We start from the raw sequence: 20,574 nt of genomic DNA on the forward strand, positions 1-20,574 counted from the left end.
TTGGAATGTAGAGACAAGCGTGGGGTACTATATACCAATCACTCTGCAACTTGTCAGGATCACTTCTTGAGCTACTAGAATTTGTCTCTGGGTGATGCAGAACTTTTGCCTTTAGGTGTTGGGGGTATTCAAAATACTTGACCAGGCAACCAACTCTGGTAATTCTTGAGTGTGCACATCCTCCATGGTTATATGGTGGCTGTCCCTAGTTGGCAGCTTGGTTTTTTAGAGCCTCTCTGAAAAATGAAATACCAAAAATAATGTTTGAAGTGCAGATGGAGGAAGAGAAGAAGCAAATCTGACCACTGGTAAAGCTCAGGCCTGCACCATGACAATCTTCTCCCTTACTACGTCACTGGGCTGTTACCCAGTAGCCTTACTTAAGTGATCCATTCCCTTTTGAGAAGTATCTGCATGATGTTCTTCCCACCATTGTGATCAATTTGCACAGCATTTTACAGATTTCACCAAGTCTTGATTCCACGTGCAGAGTCAGTAATGTTGCAATGTTATTTGACATTTCTTTTGGCTGTGAGCTCCAAGGAAGTAGATTTTTTTTGGTCACCTGCTTTTTGCATCTCTGACTTCCTGGCTGCTGGGGAAAGTGAATGAAGAAGTAGCCACTTCGATCCAATAAATTGTCAACACCCTCTGGGTGGGTGAGTGCATTAACAGCAGTCTTGAAGGAGGCTCTGGTGTGTTCCCTTCTGCAAAAGCCATCTGTGGATGAGAGGTTTTGGATAATTATTGTCCAGTCTCCTGCCTCCCATATTAAAGGAAGGTTGTTGAGACAACGTTGAAGTACCCCAGAAATAGATGATTTGGATCCTTTCAGCAGGGGATCCCACTATGAAACAGAGACATTATTAATCACTGTTGGATGGCCCTTGTCAGCCCTGGATGAAGTAACACAGTCCCTATCCTTCCTATTTTTTTTGTTTTTTTAAATAACTGTTGACCATGGCACCTTGCTCTAGATTACCTGCAGGGATTGGGGCTGAATGCACTGTTTTCCAGTGGTTGTGTTTTTTCTTCAATTAGCTATTTCAAACAGTTGTTGCGAGAGATGAGAGGTGAGGAAGAGCATTCAGACTTGCAAGATTTTCTTATTGTAGGTTTACAATGAAGCAACATGGACTTGCTGTTTCTACAATTGGGTTCTGCGACAATGTCAGCATTGTTTATGGGTGGATAGACAGATTTGGAGCAAGTATGAAATTTAAAACTCTTTGTAGATTTGGGATGCATCATGAAAAGACAGCAGGTGGAGCCCATAGTTAAGAGACCCCAAAACAAGGGTCATCTTTTTATATAAATTAGGCCTCTTTGTAATCTTGCATTTTCATAGATCAAGAACGACAACAAAGTAAGCACCATTAAAAGAAAAAAAAGAAAACCAAATTCAGGGCAGGTGAATGATTCTATCATTTTATTTTAGTGAATTCATATTTATTCAATAAATAATACTTGTTAACCGTACGGGTGCCAAATTTCAGTTTCTATAACAATCATTTTATAAACTTATAAAGATTTTATAATTGTTTTACATGGCCTGTGGGTATTCTTTGCTGGAAAATCCACTGAATGAACACTTTCAAGATCAATCACTTTCAAGATCCAGCCCCCTGCTCAAGCAGGACACCCTATAACATTTCAGCAGGTGGGTGTCCAGTCTCTTCTTTAAAACCTCCAGTGATGAAGCACCTACAAGGCAAGCTGTTCTGCTGATTATTTGTCCTCACTGTTAGGAGGTTTCAGGTTGCTTCTCTCCTTGGTTAGCTTCCATCCATTGTTTCTTGTCCTGCCCTCTGGTGCTTTGGAAAATCAGTTGATCCCCTTATTTTTGACAGTGATTTTTGACAAAAGATTTTTGACAGTGGCTCCTCTGATCCAGCTAGAGTGGATTATTGTCTGCGCTTGCTGAAATTACTTGTTCCACTGTTTTTGAAGTTGCAGGCTCCTGAGTGCAAGGACTGGCCAGAATAGTAAGAGCACTGTCACAGGGAAATTGAGATGCAGTATCGTGAACAGGACCAGAAGATGTGCTGGTTGCAGATGGGATAGGCATGGCCAAGGGAATATTCGTCATGCAGAATACATTTCTCAGGCATTGGGACACCTTTAGGGAAATGAAATACTTTCATTTAAATACTTTAAAATAATGTTGCTGTCTTAAACGTGTCAGTAAATACAACAGTGTAGCATCTCTATATGTCAGCGTTTCCCAACCTTGGCAACTTTTAAGATATGTGGACTTCAACTCCCAGAATCCCCCAGCCAGCACGGCTGGCTGGGGTATTCTGGGAGTTGAAATCCACATATGAAATCCACATATACCCCAACACTGGAGGATTTCAAGAAGAGATTAGATCAGGGGTAGGCAACCTCGGCTCTTTTATGACTCATGGACTTCAACTCCCAGAATTCTGGGAGTTGAAGTCCATGAGTCATAAAAGAGCCGAGGTTGCCTACCCCTGGATTAGATAACCATTTGCCTGAAATGATATCGGGTTTTCTGTTTGAGCAGGGGGTTGGATTCCTCCAAGATCCCTTCTAACTCTGTTATTCACTTAAAGTCACCAAGGTTGGGAAACATTGCTTTATCTAAGTTTTCTTGTCTGGTTGCTTTGATGAGAGCCCACTGTAACTCGAACAGCAAATTAACTAAATTATTTCATCTTATTATTATTTCCACATATTCCCCATTCTAAATCCAGCTCTGATTTCCCCAGAAATAGTTTGACATCTTTTATAAGAAATAAGAAGTGTTGTGTTCCGTTATTCGTTCACTACGTTCCCCTGAGCTGCGGTTAATTATTCTTCCTCTAACTAAGGGATGTGAATAGATAAAAGTGAGAGGAAAGATGGATAAAGACAGGAGAAATAAAACTGCTTAACGATTAAAATGAAAGCATAATTACTATGTAAAAGCAAGAGAGAGGAAGTTGATCCAAAAGGCAAACTCAGGAGAAAGACTGTGCAATTACTATTATTATTATTATTTTATGTACAGTTGTTTACAGATTCAAAATAAGCAAAACACTGAGCATGGTAGGGGCTTTTCACTATTCAATGCCCCTTACCCTGTTTATTGTGTAGTAATAATGAAAGAAATGATTATATACAAGTGGAATCCATGGAGTCAGCTAATGAAGAATAATATAGAATTGTCCTTTGAGAATAGTGGTTGGATCATTGCTATAATTGTTCGTCATCCTGGTTTCCTATCATTAAGAAATGTTTACCATCCCGATTTCCTATCATTAAGAAATGTTTGTGTCACATTGGCAATATGCCACCACATATAGCAGCACCACTCCTTTAGCAGGATGGCATTCGTATTGCTTGTGCTTCTTTGTAACAGAAAGAAAATGCTACTGTAATTTACAGGTCTTGACTTACAACAATTCATTCACAGTTAACAACAGCGTTGAAAAAAAAGATTTATGGCCATTTTTCATACTGACGACCATTGCAGCATCCCCATGGTCACATGATCAAAATATTTATGACAGCTGCAGGGTGCTGAGGTCGTGTGATCATCTTTTGTGACAAAGTCAATGGGAAGCCAGATTCACTTTACAACTTAACAGCTGCAGTGATTCACTTAACAACTGTTAAACCGACATAGAGCCGTGGTGGCGCAATGGTTAGAATGCAGTGCTGCAGGCTAACTCACTGCTCACACCAGCAGTTCGATCCTGACAGGCTCAAGGTTGACTCAGCCTTCCATCCTTCCAAGGTTGGTAAAATGAGGACCCAGATTGTAGGGGGAATAGGCTGACTCTGTAAACCGCTTAGAGAGGGCTGTAAAGCACTGTGAAGCGGTATATAAGTTTAAGTGCTATTGCTATTTACTTCCACATTCCACTAAACAATGTCCCTTGCAGACAATGGGTTCATTTAATGACTGCAGCATTCACTTAACAATCATTACATTCACTTGGTGACTGCTGCAAAAAAGTTGTAAAATCGGGTTAGCCATGTGATAACCCTCTTAAAGACCAGCATGATTTATGATTGTAATTCCAGCCTCATTTATGGCTGTAAGTCGAGAACCACCTATACCAGATAACAAAAGCAAACTAGAGCTAGTTTTTAATAAAAAAAATCACGTAAAAAATTAGTGAAAATTAATTATCTGTTTGAAAGTGCTATGGTGTTCATTTGCTCAGTGTTTGGCATTTCTAAAGATCTATGCACTAATACCTGTGATTGAATCTTTAAAGCAGGCCCAAGTTTTAACCCCATCATGTCTAAAAGATGTTCTTCTGTAAGCAGCAGTAAGGTTTCTCCATCAATGACATGATCTTTAAATACCTTTAAAAACAAAGGGGTAAATGTTGTCATTGAAACAATAAGCAGTCTGTTGCAGTGTCATACAAGAGATCCTGAAGACGGTCTTAAGAGTAATGGCACCTTAAAGCTGAAAATAACCTTACTGGTTATCTAGTAGTTCAACTCTGCTTTTGTGCAGGATCCGTTGAATGCTATCTTTTGTAGAGGTAGTCCTCAACTTATGACCGCAATCGAGCCCAAAATTCATGTTGCTAAGTGAGAAATTGGTTGAGTTTTGCCCCCTTTTATGACTTTTCTTACCACAGCTGTTAAATGAATCACCGCGGTTGTTAAATTAGGAACACGGTTGTTAAGCGAATCTGGCTTCCCCATTTACTTTGCTTGTCAGAAGGTCGCAAAAGGGGAGCACATGACCTCGGGAATACTGCAACCGTCATAAATGTGATTCAGTTGTCAAGCCTCTGAATGTATGACTAGGTTGGATTCCAGAAGAATCAAAGTAAGATGGCTATCTTATGCAACAACCCCATTCTATATGATCTCTCCAAAGTACAATTTCCCTCTACTTTTATAACTTTGGTTATAACTTTGGTTATAAAAGGTTTGGTTATTCCCACTTCTCTGGCTCTTCATATAGGAACAGGCTTTTATTTTGAGAAATACTTTGTATTTGAAAATCATCTTTTGTTGTCTCTTCCTAGAATCTCTTCTTTGGGGTATTTTTCCATATGCTTTGTAAGCTTAAACCTTCCTGTCTCCATGGCCAGCGTTGAGTGGATTTCATGTACACTGTACTTCATAAAAAGAACATAAAATAATAGGGTTAGAAGGGACCATGGAGGTCTTCTAGTCCAACCCCCTGCTCAAGCAGGATACTCTACCATTCCAAACAAATGGCTTCCCAGTCTGTTCTTGAAAGCTTCCATTGATGTCTTCATACAAAATATAGTAAAAAAAAAATTAGATAGCATTAAGGCATTACATAACCACAACAATGTTGTAATATATTAATGTACTGGTATATGAGTAACCGAAAGGAGCAACATATCCAAAATATACGGAATAAAATATGGTAAAATGGAATTAAGAGTATTATTTAAATTAGTTTAAATATAAGGAACTCTTTCCTGAGCATTTTGCCATTTTTTTTTAAAAAAATGTTTATGATTACCTGAGCATAATCAGAGCATCCTGGGAGACTGTTGATAAAACTGTATACATCTTCAACAGTCCATTTGTGAATATCTTCAGCAGATGAAATTTCTTCTCCATTTAAAACTAGTCTGGAAGGAGCTAGGAGAATGAAAAAGAATCCGTTTTTATTTTTACTGGTTAGCAAAGAAATCAGAGAAAAATTTCAGCTAATGACTACGTTGAATCTACAGCTGTGGCCCCCAACCTTTTGGGCACCAGGGACCGGTTCCGTGGAGAGAACGTTTTTCTGTGGATCAGACAGTGTGTAGTTTCATGTGCTGCCTGCATACCGTGGAAGGGGCTCTGCTTGTTTTCATGGACCGGTTTCTGGCATGCCGTGGACCGGTGCTGGTCCACAGACCAGGGGTTGGGGACCCCTAATCTACAGTACATAGGGAAGGCCAAATTAAATACAGATATTCCTTGACTGATAGCAACAATTTGGAGCAGAATTTTCACTGCTACGCAAGACAGTTGTTAAGTGATACTATATCCAATCGTACGACCTTTTTGCTACAATTGTTAAGTGAATCACTGCAGTGTTAAGCTAATCGAGCTTCCCCCATTGACTCTGCTTGTTGGAAGCAGCCTGGGAAAATGACCCTGGGATGCTGCCACTGTTGTAAATACATGGTGGTGGCTAAGCATCCAGATTTTGATTACATGATTATGGGGATGTTGTGAAAGTTTTAAGAGTGAAAACTCATCTTAAGTCACCTTTTTCAATACCGTTATAACTTCAAATGCTTGCTATATGAATGGTTATATGTTGAGGACTAATTATAGTACAGGGGGTTCGACTAGAAGACCTCCAAGGTTCCTTCCAACTCTGTTATTCTGTTAAAATCCTAATGCTGCTTCCCTTCACGAGAGTGGATTACAAACTGATCTGCACTGGGAAGGGGATTTTAAATAATCTCCAGTTCTTCCTCTCTATGCTACAGTTTTGAGAGTTCTTTGCAAGTACAATGTGTTGAACTTATGATCACCATACATAGTTTCCATGAAGTATATAGCTTGCCTTCCATGCCAGGCTGCATTGCAGACATGGAGAATTTGTGGTTCTCCGGGTGATGCTTTCAACAATTACTGGCGTCCTTTCACCTGGGACTGTTTGGCTCATAATCTAGTAATTTCTGGAGGGTCATGGCATCCTCCTGCATGCCTTATTACTTACCGAAAGATGACGGAGGTTGATTGAATAAGGAGAAGCCACTTGCCAGAGCAGAGAATGTGGTTTTTGATAGATCTGCACACTTTTCATTCAAGACTGAGCAAGAATTGTGGGGATCTTTCTCATTTCTATTGTGGCTGTCACTTCCTTCACTGGGCATTTTGTGGTTACACAAGTTCTTTCTCAAGCCACCTTGACATTCCTTCTCATTTTGGGTGACAGTTGCTGATGGTGCTGCGTGGACTTCTCGTTCCACTTCTGCTGCAGCAGGCTTGCTTGGCGTCTCCACTTTATCCTGTTTTTCTTCACTGACAGCCACCGAGGCCAGATCCACCTCCCTATCCTCCAGTTGGTTCTTTCCATGACTGAAGTGGCAATGAGCAAGTTTGCGAATGCCAGCTCTTCTGCTTGGCCGATGGCCCTGTTCCCTTTGAAGCACAGTGAAAGGTGGATAGGAGCTCGTGGCCATGAACATGGCATTCCTTTGAAGTTCATTGAGGGTAGTCTGATGGACACACAAGCCATTGGACAGGTGTCTTGCTTGAAAACCAGCGGAGCCAGCTGGGACATCAGGGTAAGGGAAAAAGCCCCTGAGTTTTAGAAGACTTCTTCGGTGAGCTTTTTCGAGTTCATTTTGTTGAAACATGGCACTCATTTCCATCCTAAGTCATGGTCATAAACATTACAACATAACTGGAAATGAAATCGTTGTCTACCAGTTATTTACTTTGCTATCAGAAGTTGGTTACAGTATATAAAGTTTGCAACATTAAGCACTGTAGTGCAGTACTAGACTATGTGATTTACAGGCATAATCTCCCACACCTAAGCCAATATTTCCTGGCATCTTCTATTTTTATTTTTTTAAAAAAAAAACCTTCATCTGAGGCCCTGAAAGACCTGCAGTTTGTGAATATTAAAAATGTTGAATCTTTTTCAATTAAAGGGCTGCATTACCTAACCAGTAACCTTGTATGTGGGTTACACACACACACACACACACACACACACAAATTGTGGTTAGTACTAAAATGTACCCTTGAATAGAGCAAAACTCTTGATGACTACATGGATGCATCCATGAAGTCATAATATGGAAACAGATTACAGAAAGATGTTTAGACTTCCCTGTTTAGCCTCTGGTCCTAGAAATTCTTGGTGGTCTCCCATCCAAACAGCAATCAAGGCTAGTTTATAAGTCCAGAAAAAGTGCTAGAGGCTGTTTCCTCCTGAGATATGTACCACAATAATCATATTAGCAAAGTCTATATAATGCAGACATGTCAAACACAAGGCCCGGGGGCCAGATCTGGCCCGTGAAGTGGTTTCATGTGGCCCGCAAAGCCATCCTGGAAACAGTGAGGGAACGGACCCCGCTGCCTTGGCCCCGGCCCAGGCCAGCCGGAAGCCAATGTACAATTTCGTGGTAGCCATCTATGCTGAAATGCATTCAGTCTTAGCTGCACAAGGCTGGCTGGAAACAGTGAGGCACCGGCCCATGCCGTGTTGGCACTGCCCCGTGGGCACACGCTGGGGAGGTATCACCCTTTGTGAGGAATGAAGAAATGCACCATCGCCTGGAAGTGGCCAGCACATGGCCCTGCCTACTTTGTGCAGGCTAGGGCCTGGGCAGCGTTGCATTTCTCTTCAGATTCGTGCCACCCAGCTTAGCCTCTCGGCACTGTCAGGAAATTGCCCCACTGCCTGCCAAAACTGGGCAGGCTGGGGGCTGGGCAGCATTGTGCAGGTAACATCGACTCTCATGCTGCTCATGGCATCCCCTCCCCCAGAGGCTACCAAGCCGGATATGTGAAGTAGGCGAGGGCCATGTGCTGGCCACTTCCAGGCAATGGTGCATTTCTTCATTCCTCACGAAGGATGACACTTCCCCAGCTGTGTTTCTTGCCTGTTTTTCTCCCTCCCTCATCTCAAATATTTTCTTCACTCTGTTCTTGGAAGGAAGGAAGGAAGGATGGAAGGAGAGGGAGGGTCTGAGGGAAGTCCTGCCTTAGTCTTGCCCTGCTGCCCTTTCATCATCCCCTTGCCCCCTCCTCCTGGCCTATCCTGGGGGGTCTCCCATCCTATTGCTAAGGAAGCTTTGGATACAAAGACAGGTCTCCTCACATGGAGAGGGAGTAGGCCTCCCTCTTGACTTTGCCCTCGTACCCATCATGAGCTACCTGGCTAAGGAGAGCAAGCACAGCAGCAGCAGCCTTGAGGAGGAGGTAAGTGCAGCTGGGCGCGCCACCTTGGGGAAGTGGAGCTGGGCTTAGTGCCATGGGTTCTTGATGGCTGGGCTGGGCATTTGACCTCCGTGCCACCGTCCAACCCCCCCCCCAACGCCGGAGAGGAACAGTGAGGCTCCTCCAGTGGACCATGCCTTGGGACTTGCCCCAGTCCCATCTTCTTCTGCCAGAGACCCTCAGATCTGTCCCATTCCTGCCCAGGCCCCCATTGGCACCCTTGATGTGAATGATGTAAAGCTGGCCATGCCCACCCAGTAGGCCACGCCCACCCTGGCCACACCCACCTGGCCCACCAAGGGCAACTGCAATGCTGATGCGGCCCTCAATGAAATTGAGTTTGACACCCCTGATATAATGCAGTAAGTGACAGATTTATACTAGCACCTAATGGACAAAGATGAAAATGTAGAAAGATTGCCTATAATTTGAACAGGAATACCATCCATATAACCACAGTAATTAGGCGACCTATAAGCATACTGAGCTGTCTGACATGCTAACTATGATTTGTTTAATCAGGGTTAATTAAATAAACCTCAGGTATAAACATACAAACCACAATCTAAATGATAAGCCATTAATTATGACTTAGCGTGTATATTCTAATAATTGTGATTTATTTCTTTTTACCTGGCAATATTTTGTTTCTGAACCAATTCTTGTCTTTTAGCTACTGCTTCCATTGATTCGGATTGAAGAAAACTGTATCCTAGTAATTGAACGAATGAATGAAGATAATTGAAAATTAGTTTTAGCATCTTTCACTTGTTTAAAACTGGATTAATATTCATAAACATAGAAGCAGCCCACTGTGCATTCTTACAGATAATGACTCAGTTAAATCCAATTCAAATCCAGATTAATGTGTACAGGTGATCTTCAATTTATGACCTGTTGCTTAGCAACCATTCAAAGGTATGAGGGATTTCCCTTGGAGTACTTATGTTCTAAAGTTCTAAAGTTCTTATGCTCGTCCCCCTTGCAGTCACATGACTGCTTTTTGTGTACTTGGCAACTGGTCTACATTTATTATCGTTTACCACACTCCATGGTCATGTGACTGCATTTGACAACCTTTTTGTCAAAAAATAGCATCTACTTCCATTTTTTTTTTTTTGGCAAAAATGGCCCGTAACAAACAATTGGTTCGCTTAAATGATTGCTGCAGAAAAAAGTTTGTAAAATTGGGTTATTCACATGGGTGACCCATTTTATGACCATCATGACTTACAATTATAAAGGGCAGGCTCCATTACGGTTGTAAATTGAGGACCACCTGTATGGCCCAGAACTGAAGAAATTGAGGCTGGTTAGCTCAGCATAGTTTTTAAATTCTTCCTTTCCTCTGCTCTGATACTGGTTTTCATTATACTGATAGATTAACAAGATTCTGTTAATGTATCTATACAATAAAGCAGAATTTTCTCCTCTGATTGTGATTCTTATTTGATTTACTTGGTGAGGCTGGCAGCCGTGGACGACTATGCACGCTTTGAAAATGATTCGGAAGATTTGAACCTCTATGGAGATTCTCAGTCATCCAGGTCATAGTTGTCACGAGGCAACTGGACTTCCTTGTTTTTCTTTGAAGATGTTGCGCTTCTCATCCAAGAAGCTTCTTCAGCTCTGGGCTAGTATTCCTGATTGTACTTCTTATCTGGACTACCTCACAGGCTAACATTACTATCTATTTAATGCACAGAATGAAATCAGGGCCCTTTAATCAGTTCAGAGACTCAGTGCAAGTTTTCCCATTGCACACACCTATTGTTTAACACAATCGACTCAGCTCTTCAAAATGATGATTTAGATCAAATCGGAAATTGGAGGGGTCCTTGGTGCTCTCTGAGCTTGCTTGTTTTCCTGCAGACATTTCATTACCCTAACTAGGTAACATCATCAGCGATAGGTAACTGATGATGATCATGATGTTACCTAGTTAGGGTACTGAAACATCTGCAGGAAAATAAGCAAGCTCAGAGAGCACCAAGGACCCCAAATGTCAACCCTGAACTACAAATATCCTGCTTCATTGGTATCAGAAATTTGAATCAGGCCTTGGGGTGATTTGACACCAATAGTTTTCCTACCGCTGCTGTCTATTTACTTACTTAGTTAGTTATGATCTCGCTCTTTCTTACCTGGTCCTTGGGAAACGCAACTAGCTAATAAGTTTGGGATGTTAGTAAGTTGTGAGACAGGAGGTCCAAGAGTGGAAGCCACATGCATCTGCCTGAGATCAGCTGTAGGTAAGATCTCAGATGCAGGTAACAAATTTCTAGGAGAGCAAACAAGGCGGTTAGTTAAAGTATCTTACGTGCAAACGTGAGAAAAAAAATCTAGAAAGGAAACTTCCTATATGTGAATCAGTAAAAGAGAGCAAACAGCCTATAACACACAGTATTCAGAATCCTGAAACAAAAAGTTGTTGGTAAAAAACCCCCACCTGGCCATTTACACGAGATATTCCCAAGTAATTTTGACCCTGAATCTAAAAACTGATGATATATTTGGATTTAATGTAGATATTAAGGAGTAAATGTCGATTAGCCCTTTCAGAGCCTTAAGCAAAACATCTATATTAGTAGTTTAACATTTTTTTTATAATAAAATAACAAGCAGCCAAATGGAGCAGAGCCAACTGCAGGATCAAAATATGAAAGGACCTCATAATGTTGTCAGTTCTGCCTTTTTGGTATGTGTGAGCAATGTCACTACACATGTCCAAAGGGAGCTTGTATTGTGACAGTGTGCCCGCTGTTTTTGTTATTTGTCCTCCCTCCCGATGAGGAACCATATTCGAAATTGATCTGACAGTTATGTATGGCTGCTGTACACCCAGGATGAGAAATGTTCATGAGACCAATATAGGTAACCTTTTCTGGAAGAAAAGAGGGTCTATAACAGTACTTTTCAACCTTGGCAGGCTTAAGATGTGTGGGCTTCAAGTCCCAGAATTCCCCAGCCAGTATGTTGAGAAACACAGTCTATAGTGAAAGAGTACTAGATCAAAACTTAGATTTACAAGTAGTTCTCAACTTATGACCACAATTGGAATTGGAATTTTCATCACTAAATGATGTGGTCATTAAGTGAATCACAACTGATTTTACAAGCTATTTGCCATGGCTGTTAAGCAAACCTAACTTTCCTCATTGACACTGTTTGTCACAAGCCCCCTGGGAAGTTGCAAATGACTATCACATGATTCTGGGATGCTGTAACCATTGTAAATACATGCCAGTTGTCAAGCACCTAAATTCTGAACATTATAAGTACAAGACCAGTCATAATTCACTTTTTTCACTGCTATAACTTCACAATTATTAAACAAATGGTCATAAATCAAAGACTACCTCTATTGACCTCAGATATATTGAACATGTTGGCTGGTAATTGTTGGCATGGCTGCCCAAAAGGACACCATTCAAGGAAAGCTGTCCTTGGAGTTCTGTCTTAAAGCTCTTTAAACAGCATAAGAGATTGCTCTACATCAGGGGTCTTCAAACTTGGTCTTTTTATGACTTCTGGACTTCAACTCCCAGAATTCCTCAGCCAGGCATGCTGGCTGAGGAATTCTGGGAGTTGAAGTCCACAAGTCATAAAAGGGCCAAGTTTGAAGACCTCTGCTCTACATCAGGGGTGGCGAACTACAGCTCTTTTATGACTTGTGGACTTCAACTCCCAGTATTCCTCAGCCAGCCATACCAGCCAGTCATAAAGGGGCCATATTCCACACTTCTGCTCTACGTACTTTACCATATACAGAGACAACATCTTTTCCTTCATCACTTGACTAGGAGTACCTTTCCGTAAACTGAGATTCCAACTGTGAAGGAATTGTCTGCATTCCATGCTGGCATATTAACGGTGGGTGTCCTGCCATGAACTGGCTCCTCATTAGAGTCTCTTGCTGATGCCTCAGTTCTAAAACAAATCATATAATATCGATGTGCCAACAGTGAGTGCATTTGGTTCAGCAATGCAGAGTTGACCTTGGACATAGGGAAGGAAGGAATACTCCAAGTTGAGGGGGCAGGTTTGCAGAAAAGATTACACAGCCTTGAGAAAAAAGAAAGCATGGGGAAGAAAAGAGCTCAAAATAACTCTGCCCTGATTTTGTTTAATATAAAATGGGAAAGAGAGAAACATTTTCAAGACTGAGGTAAGCCATTTGAAGTAGAGTAGGTCACGAAAGGGGCATATCAGGAATTCCACATTTTTTTTTTATTGTAATAAGATACAATATCAGAAGCTTACAAGCCTGTCTCTCTGTTTATACACGTTGAGCAGTTATGGCTCATGGAAAATGCTGGGGTTACATCTCACACTGGTTTGTGCAGAACATCACTCCGACTTTCCTTCTGGGCCTCATTCAGGATGCTGGTTTCTGTTGCTTTTATGCAATGCTTCCTAAATTTTTTCCATCATTACCTAAAATATTTTATCTGAAAGTTTTATTCAACTCTGAAGACTGGTCATAAGCCCCTTCCTTCAGCACCACTGTAACTTTGAATAGTCACTTAACAAATAGTTGCAACCTGAGAACTACTGCACTATTATGAACAATGTCATCAAATGTTCTCTATGTCATTTCAACAAATCACCCCTGGTAATAATTGCCTTGTAGGAACACTTTAGGGACGCGGTGGCTCAGTGGGTTAGGACGCTGAGCTTGTCGATCAGAAGGTCGGCAGTTTGGTGGGTCGAATCCCGAGTGCCGTGTAACAGAGTGAGTGCCTGTTACTCATCCCAGCTTCTGCCAACCTAGCAGTTCGAAAGCATGTAAAAATGCAAGTAGAAAAATAGGGACCACTACGGTGGGAAGGTAAGAGCGTTCCGTGCGCCTTTGGCATCTAGTCATGCCGGCCACATGACCACGGAGATGTCCTCGGACAAGCGCTGGCTCTTCGGCTTTGAAACGGAGATGAGCACCGGCCCCTAGAGTTGGAAACAACTAGCACGCATGTGCGGGGGAACCTTTACCTTTTTTAGGAACACTTTGGGAGATTTTGAATATATTTTAGTACCTCTTGCAATATATAAGCTGATTTCAATGTCCCTGTTGTGATGGGTAATTGGATTCTTTATTACCCAAAGAAAAAACACTTTTATCCAATTCTGGGTATTTTACCCAACTTTGGGAAGCACTGCTTTAATGATTTGTGGCCTGGATAACTGAAAATTATTGCTTCCTGCATAAAGTTGTCTTTATCTTATAATTTTTGATTCTATCTGTTGTATACTGTATTTTTTATAGAAATCAGACAGGTGGGAAGGCAGGATGGTGTTTTTTTTACAGCACTGAAAGCTTTTCCACAGCTGAGAAAGAGGTGATTAAAAAAATGTGTTAGAACATAAAGGTGTGAGAAAGAAGCCAGATCTAAATCTTGGAGATAACATGTTAGGTTAGACCAGTGTTTCTCAACTGGGGTGACTTGACGTGTGGACCTCAGCTCCCAGAATTCTCCAGTCAGCAAAATGGTCAACTCCGCACATCTGAAAGTTGGTAAGGTTGAGAAACACTGGATTAGAGGCTACACTACCCAATTTATAGGGGGCGTGATGGCCTAACGATTAAGATGCTGGGTTGTTGACCAGAAAGTGGGCAGTTCAAGACCCAAGTATTGTGTGATGGGGTGAGTTGCTGTTCTTACTCCAGCTCCTGCCAACCTTGCAGTTCAAAAGCATGCAAATGCAATTAGATAAATAGATACCACTTAGGTGGGAAGGTAACAACATTCTGTGCACGTCACGTTCTGTGCATGTCAGCATATAAACACACTGCTACCTGACCACAGAAGCCTCTGGACAACACTGGCTCTCTCAGTTAGGAAACAGAGATGAGCACAACCCTCTAGTGGGGGACACAACTGGACAGGGGAAACCTTTAACTTTTTTTTTTTACCCAATTCATAATGTATGAGAGTGAGCAGCATACATCCACAAAAATCAAAAAGAAACAAAAATGTCCAACAAACATAGATCCAGTAAAACAAACCACAATCACACACATAATGGTATATGTTACTTAATTTAAAAACAAAGTTTATTTATAATTAAAGGAATGCAATCTAGAAAAATGTGGTACCCTGCTACTATAGGGCAAGGTCTAAACTATCACACTGAATTTTTATTCCATCTTACCACCTGGTGTAAGGCCACTCCCAATTTGGTAAAAGGCCCCATCTTCCATACCTCTCTGCTTCCCAAGGATTATTATTTTTCTCATGTGATCCTGAGGAGTCATGCTGTTGAAATAATGCAATGGATCATCACCAGTAATCAATCAAATGGAAATGTGTTGAGAGAAAGCAATTACATTAATGACACAAAACATCAGAGGAATCTACAGGCAGTCCTCGACTTAACAACAATTCATTTAGTGATCATTTGAAGTTACAGTGCCACTGGAAAAAATGACGTATTTTTCACACTTATGGTCTTTGCAGCATCCCCATAGTCATGTGACCAAAATTTAGATGCTTGGCAACTGATTCATATTTATGACAGTTACAATGTCCCAGAGGCCTGTGATCACCTTTTGCAACCTTTTGACAAACAAAGTCAATGGGGATGCTAGATTCACTTAACAACCATGTTACTAACTTAACAACTGCACTGATTCATTTAACAATGGTGGCCAGCAAGATTGTAACATGGGGCAAAAATCATTTAACAACTGTCTCATTTAGCAACAGAAATGTGGGCTCAATTGCAGCCGTAAGTCGGAGACTACTTATAAAATAGCACAGGCCTTATATATTTTGTTGTTTCACAACTCTGCATTGATGGGACATTTCTAGAGTTATCAAGAGTGTTTAAAAAGACTACTGTAGGTTCTTTGCATGCGCTTTGCACATGGAAACCTGTGGCATTTTAGTTTGCAGATTGGAAAAGAATGCCCTAAAAATAAAAGCTGTTTTCTACCTATCAAGCCATATGACTTAATTTTGACTGTCCGGATGTTCTTTCCAAACTTCAAGATAATTTCCAGTCCTGCAGTATAACATCTTTTAGAGTAAAGCTGGCAGATAACTGGACCAGAGCTCTTTAATGTCTCTTGATGTTTCTCTCTATGGATTAGTTAAGAATTTTGAAGTAAAGCAGTGTTTTCCAACTAGCCTACTGGTTGAGGAATTCTGGGAGTTGAAGTCCGCACATTTTAAAGCTGCTGAGCTTGAGAAACATTGGAGTATGAAAAAACAGAGGTACCAGCTGTCAAGGCCTGGTTTCATATAGGAATCTTTTCTAATCCTATTCTGTAAATCCTAGCAGTGCAGCACCTTATAGGGATGAAGTCAAGTTAATCACTACTTTAGAGTTTTACCCTGAACAAACCCTTCTTGGCAGCAGGCAAAACCCATTCATCCAGTGATAATTCTGTCACAGTTGGTTAAGCAAGGAATGGAAGTATGGCATTTTGCGGAGTAAAACTAGCTGCGTACACTTAATCAAGCTTTGCGAACTCCAGGGAGAATAAAGAATAGGCTGATGCACATGCAATGTAACAATTGTGTGCAAGTAAAGTTCAGAAGTAAAAGTTTAAATTTTTGAAAGTCTTGTCCTTCAGTGATAATAGTGCTGTTCAAAAATGTTATTCAGTTCGTATCTAATTTTATTGTGGTGAACTGAATACAGAATAACAGAGTTGGAAGGGACTTTGGAGGTTTTAGTCCAAATCCCTACTTGAGTAGGAGACCCTATCCTATTCCTGACAAATTGCTGTTCAATCTCTTCTTAAAAGCCTCTTTCCGTGATGGTGCACCCACAACTTCTGCAGGCAAACTGTTTCACTGTTTAATTGTTCTCATTGAACTGTTGTTGGGATCTAGGAATCCACAGAACTAATATTCCCCAACCTGGCAAATTCCATCTGTGGTGGACTTCAACTACCTAATCTTTAGCCAACAGTACACTGGGCCAGGAGAGATTTACTTAGATGACTAAAGCTCCATTTATGAAGTTATAGTATAGGACAGTCTTTGGTGGCCTACTGGTCTATTTCTCTTGATCTACTGAAAATACCAAGTAGCCCTTATCTTCTACCTTTTTGGATAGAGAACACCAGGTGAAGAGAAAGATGCTTTGGGGTTGACAATGCAGTAATTAAGGCAAGTAAAATTTTGAAATAAACTCACAACATACTGAACCCACAAAGTAGCCAGCTACCTTTGAATCTAGCATGTTCTGTGAACTGATGTAGATATTTTATATTTCAGTATGTTGTTTGAACCTACATTAGATTAAATTAAATGAAAGCCATTTCAGCAGCAACCCAGAAAATAATTAGGTTATGCCTGTGTGTTGTGTATATATGCACATACACATATACATGTACATATACATATAGAATTTATTTAAAGCAGTTTCATTTTGGTTTTCCTTAGATGCATCAGAACAAGCATTATCATGGGAATTGTACAATGTAGAAATTTGTGCTAGGAAAGGGATCTAGAGGTAAGATCCTGCTGTGAACCTCTCCAGGTCTCTAGAAAACTAAGCAAAAATGGACTACCAAATCATACCTGTAACAAAAAATGGCAAAACAAAATGGGAATCATATTGCAAGTCTTCTATGATATGGAAGGTTCCCATTTATTTGTTAAATTACTCCTAAATTCCAAATCCATCAGAAACAAATTTGCATACTTACAAACTGGATTTTCTTGCCCCTCTACATGCTAGAGTTAATGTGTTTAAACCACCACAGCTAGAACAAAATCCAGATAAATTCAGTACATTCAAACTTAATGCCTGGTAGAAAATGGTCATCCACTACAATCAACAAACCATCCTGCAGACATATATTTAATTTATATCTATTTTGCCATTAGCATTAGTACTCAAATTAGTTTGAAATAAAATAAAATAATAAAATTGCATTTTAATTATTAAAATTTCCCTTATTAGCAAGGTAGCTTCAGCATTAAAACATGAATGTATATATATATATTCATATCAGCAAAAACCAGGAGCAATGAAACAAGTTTATCCTTCTTTGCAGGGAATTCAAAACCTTTCTAAAAAGGACAGAGATTTAGAAGAAATTAATTTGTATAGAACAGAGAACAGTGGCTGAAATATGTTACTTTCCGTTCTAAAAAAGCTTGTTTCCAAAAATATTGTATAAACTTTAAAGATTAAAGTCAAATGATTAGGATAGCTAAAGAACAAGCAGAAATACAATACTTATACATGTGCTTTGCTTGTGTTAAATTACATTCCTCATCTTTTCACATTTCATCAAGCTGGTTTACATCATGAAAATAACTCATACAATTAAAATGAGGGATACAAAGATCCCTGAAAGTATAGTCATCTGGTAGATGCATAGCCATATCAGTTTTAATAAACAAAGACACTGTAATAATCAAAGATTCATGTGACTGAAATGCCCTTCTATTTCCCTAGTGTGAAACATGTTTTCCTGAGACTATGTTAAAGTTACTCACATTGTTATTACACAGCTGTCCCACATTTAATTTATGGTTGCTTGCATATACTTACAGTAGTTGTCAGTTCCTTCGTTTTGAAACAAGACAAGTGTATATAGAATATGCTGGATCTATGCATTCAGTCTGGTTGGCAGTATTGAAAAAGCATTGCAAAGTCAAGGCATTCTGAACAATGACTTTGATATAACCCCAAACTCAGCTTATTTGGATTATTCTTTATCCCTACATTTAAGTCCTTTTGATTCTGACATCAGAAGCTCTTTTCCCACATCATCTCCTCAGCCTAGCAGAAACAAAACAATGTAATTATAAGTCAAACATCCCACTGATCTGATAAACCTATTTTGATATTTAACCTGTTAAGCCGTTAACAGCTTTCAAAGCCCTTAATGCATTCGCTGAAAATATTAATTGTTGCAGAAATTTTGCAGTCCACTGTGGAAGAATAATGATCACAGTGGCTTTGGAGTATTATTTGTTTTGCCCAATTTTTCCCCTAAAAAACATTGTGATCTGTAAGTCTTGGTGCCCTAGTTTGCTTATCCTGTTGGGTAGGAAAGATTAAAATCCCATTAAATACACTGAAAAACAAACAAAGATAACAGCAGTGTGCTCTTTAGGTCTTGCTGCCTGTTGGTTACAGCTCTCTGAAGCATTTGGGGGATCTCTTCACAAGAGATCAGTTTCTTCAAGAGAAAAAAAATAGATAAAAAGATTCATCAGAATGTCAAAATCTAAGATTAGTCAGGAATTTTGAGAATCTGTGAATGATACAGACACTCACCAACTGGCTATCATGAGAACCTTACTTATTCAGAAAAGACCCCTCTATCGTGGGTATTGATACCATCCTTGTAAAGGTAGTCCTCAATTTAGAACTTAACATCTGCAGTGATTCACTTAATAACTGTGGCAAGAAACTTCATAAAAAGGGGCAAAACTCACTAAACAACTGTCTTGCTTAGCAATTGAAATTTTGGGCTCGTTTGTGGTCATAAGTAGAGGATTACCAACATTTATTTTAACCCAAATGTATTAAATCACAGAAATCATCCTTTTTTTTAAATATTTATTTTTATTAAACAAATTTTAAATTAAAAAAAACAAGAACATTATTACAAAGTACTGAAAAGTGCATCAAATAGAAAAACACCAAGACATCCTAGACACCAAAAAAACAAGAACAACAACATTAGACAGGACCGGGGGAGTGTAATACTACCCCTAATTTCTTTTTCTCGTGCATCCCAGGCTAAGTAACCTTTAATTACCAAATATTAGAAATCTATAATTGTATATATCTCCAGATTCTATACCTCAAATAAAAATACACAATCATCTGGTATTTCCCCCGTTGGGATTAAATATTCTATTTTGTAACCATGAATACCAGGAGTCCCAACTTTTATTGAAAAGTGATTCACTTTTCCCTTTGAGAATATATGTCATTCGATCTGACTCTGCGCATAGTAATACTTTCTCTATTACTTGATAGTCCGTTGGGATTTCCATCGTCTTCCAATATTGCGCATAAATCATACGCGCCGCTGTTGTAATATGTATTATTAGATACCAAACATTTTTTGGTACTTCTTGTGGCTTCATCCCCAAGAGGAAAATAGCTGGGTCCAATTGAAGATCATATCCTGTTAGTTGAAATAACCAATTTTTTATATTGGTCCAGTAACGCCTAACCTTTTGACAAGTCCACCATTGATGGTAGAAAGTGCCCCTGGCAGAATCACATTTCCAACATTTGTCATTTGCATTGGGAAACATTTTTGAAATTCGTGCAGGAGCTAAGTACCATCTATACAACATTTTGTACATATTTTCTTTAAATGCCGTTGCTAACGTTAATTTTATATTTTTCTTCCAAATTTGTTCCCACTCTTCTAATTCTATACTGCGACCAATATTTCTCCCCCAAGAAATCATCGTTTCTCAGTCCATTGATTTCTAAAACCTTTCCCAATATGATTATGTCTTACCGAGTGTTTTTCTTTGAAGAAAAGACATTTTCTCCATATATTCAATTGGCTGGACCAACCTTTACTTTGTTCAACATAACCTCAGTTAGCTAATTGGCTTGTGTATACACAACTCTGAATCATAAGCAAACAACATGATAAGAACAGTGATGTGTATAAATCAAGTCTACATCCTTATAGATATATATCAGATAATACACAAATTTATTTGG

The 20,574-nt window shown here is 39.8% G+C and overlaps 1 protein-coding gene across 1 annotated transcript; it reads right to left on the reverse strand.

Annotated features, from left to right (window-relative positions):
• Window positions 1-4,137: 4,137 nt before the first annotated feature.
• SAMD7 (sterile alpha motif domain containing 7) lies at window positions 4,138-11,367 on the reverse strand (the record flags this gene model as incomplete). The annotated part of the gene is made up of 6 exons (XM_083364873.1): window positions 4,138-4,320; window positions 5,471-5,592; window positions 6,671-7,329; window positions 9,544-9,622; window positions 11,055-11,191; window positions 11,360-11,367. The coding sequence occupies 6 exons, from the start codon at window positions 11,365-11,367 to the stop codon at window positions 4,138-4,140; spliced, it is 1,188 nt and encodes a 395-aa protein (XP_083220999.1).
• Window positions 11,368-20,574: the final 9,207 nt, after the last annotated feature.

The sequence above is a fragment of the Vipera ursinii genome, assembly GCF_947247035.1.
Source record: "Vipera ursinii genome assembly, chromosome: 5".
NCBI lineage: Eukaryota > Metazoa > Chordata > Lepidosauria > Squamata > Viperidae > Vipera > Vipera ursinii.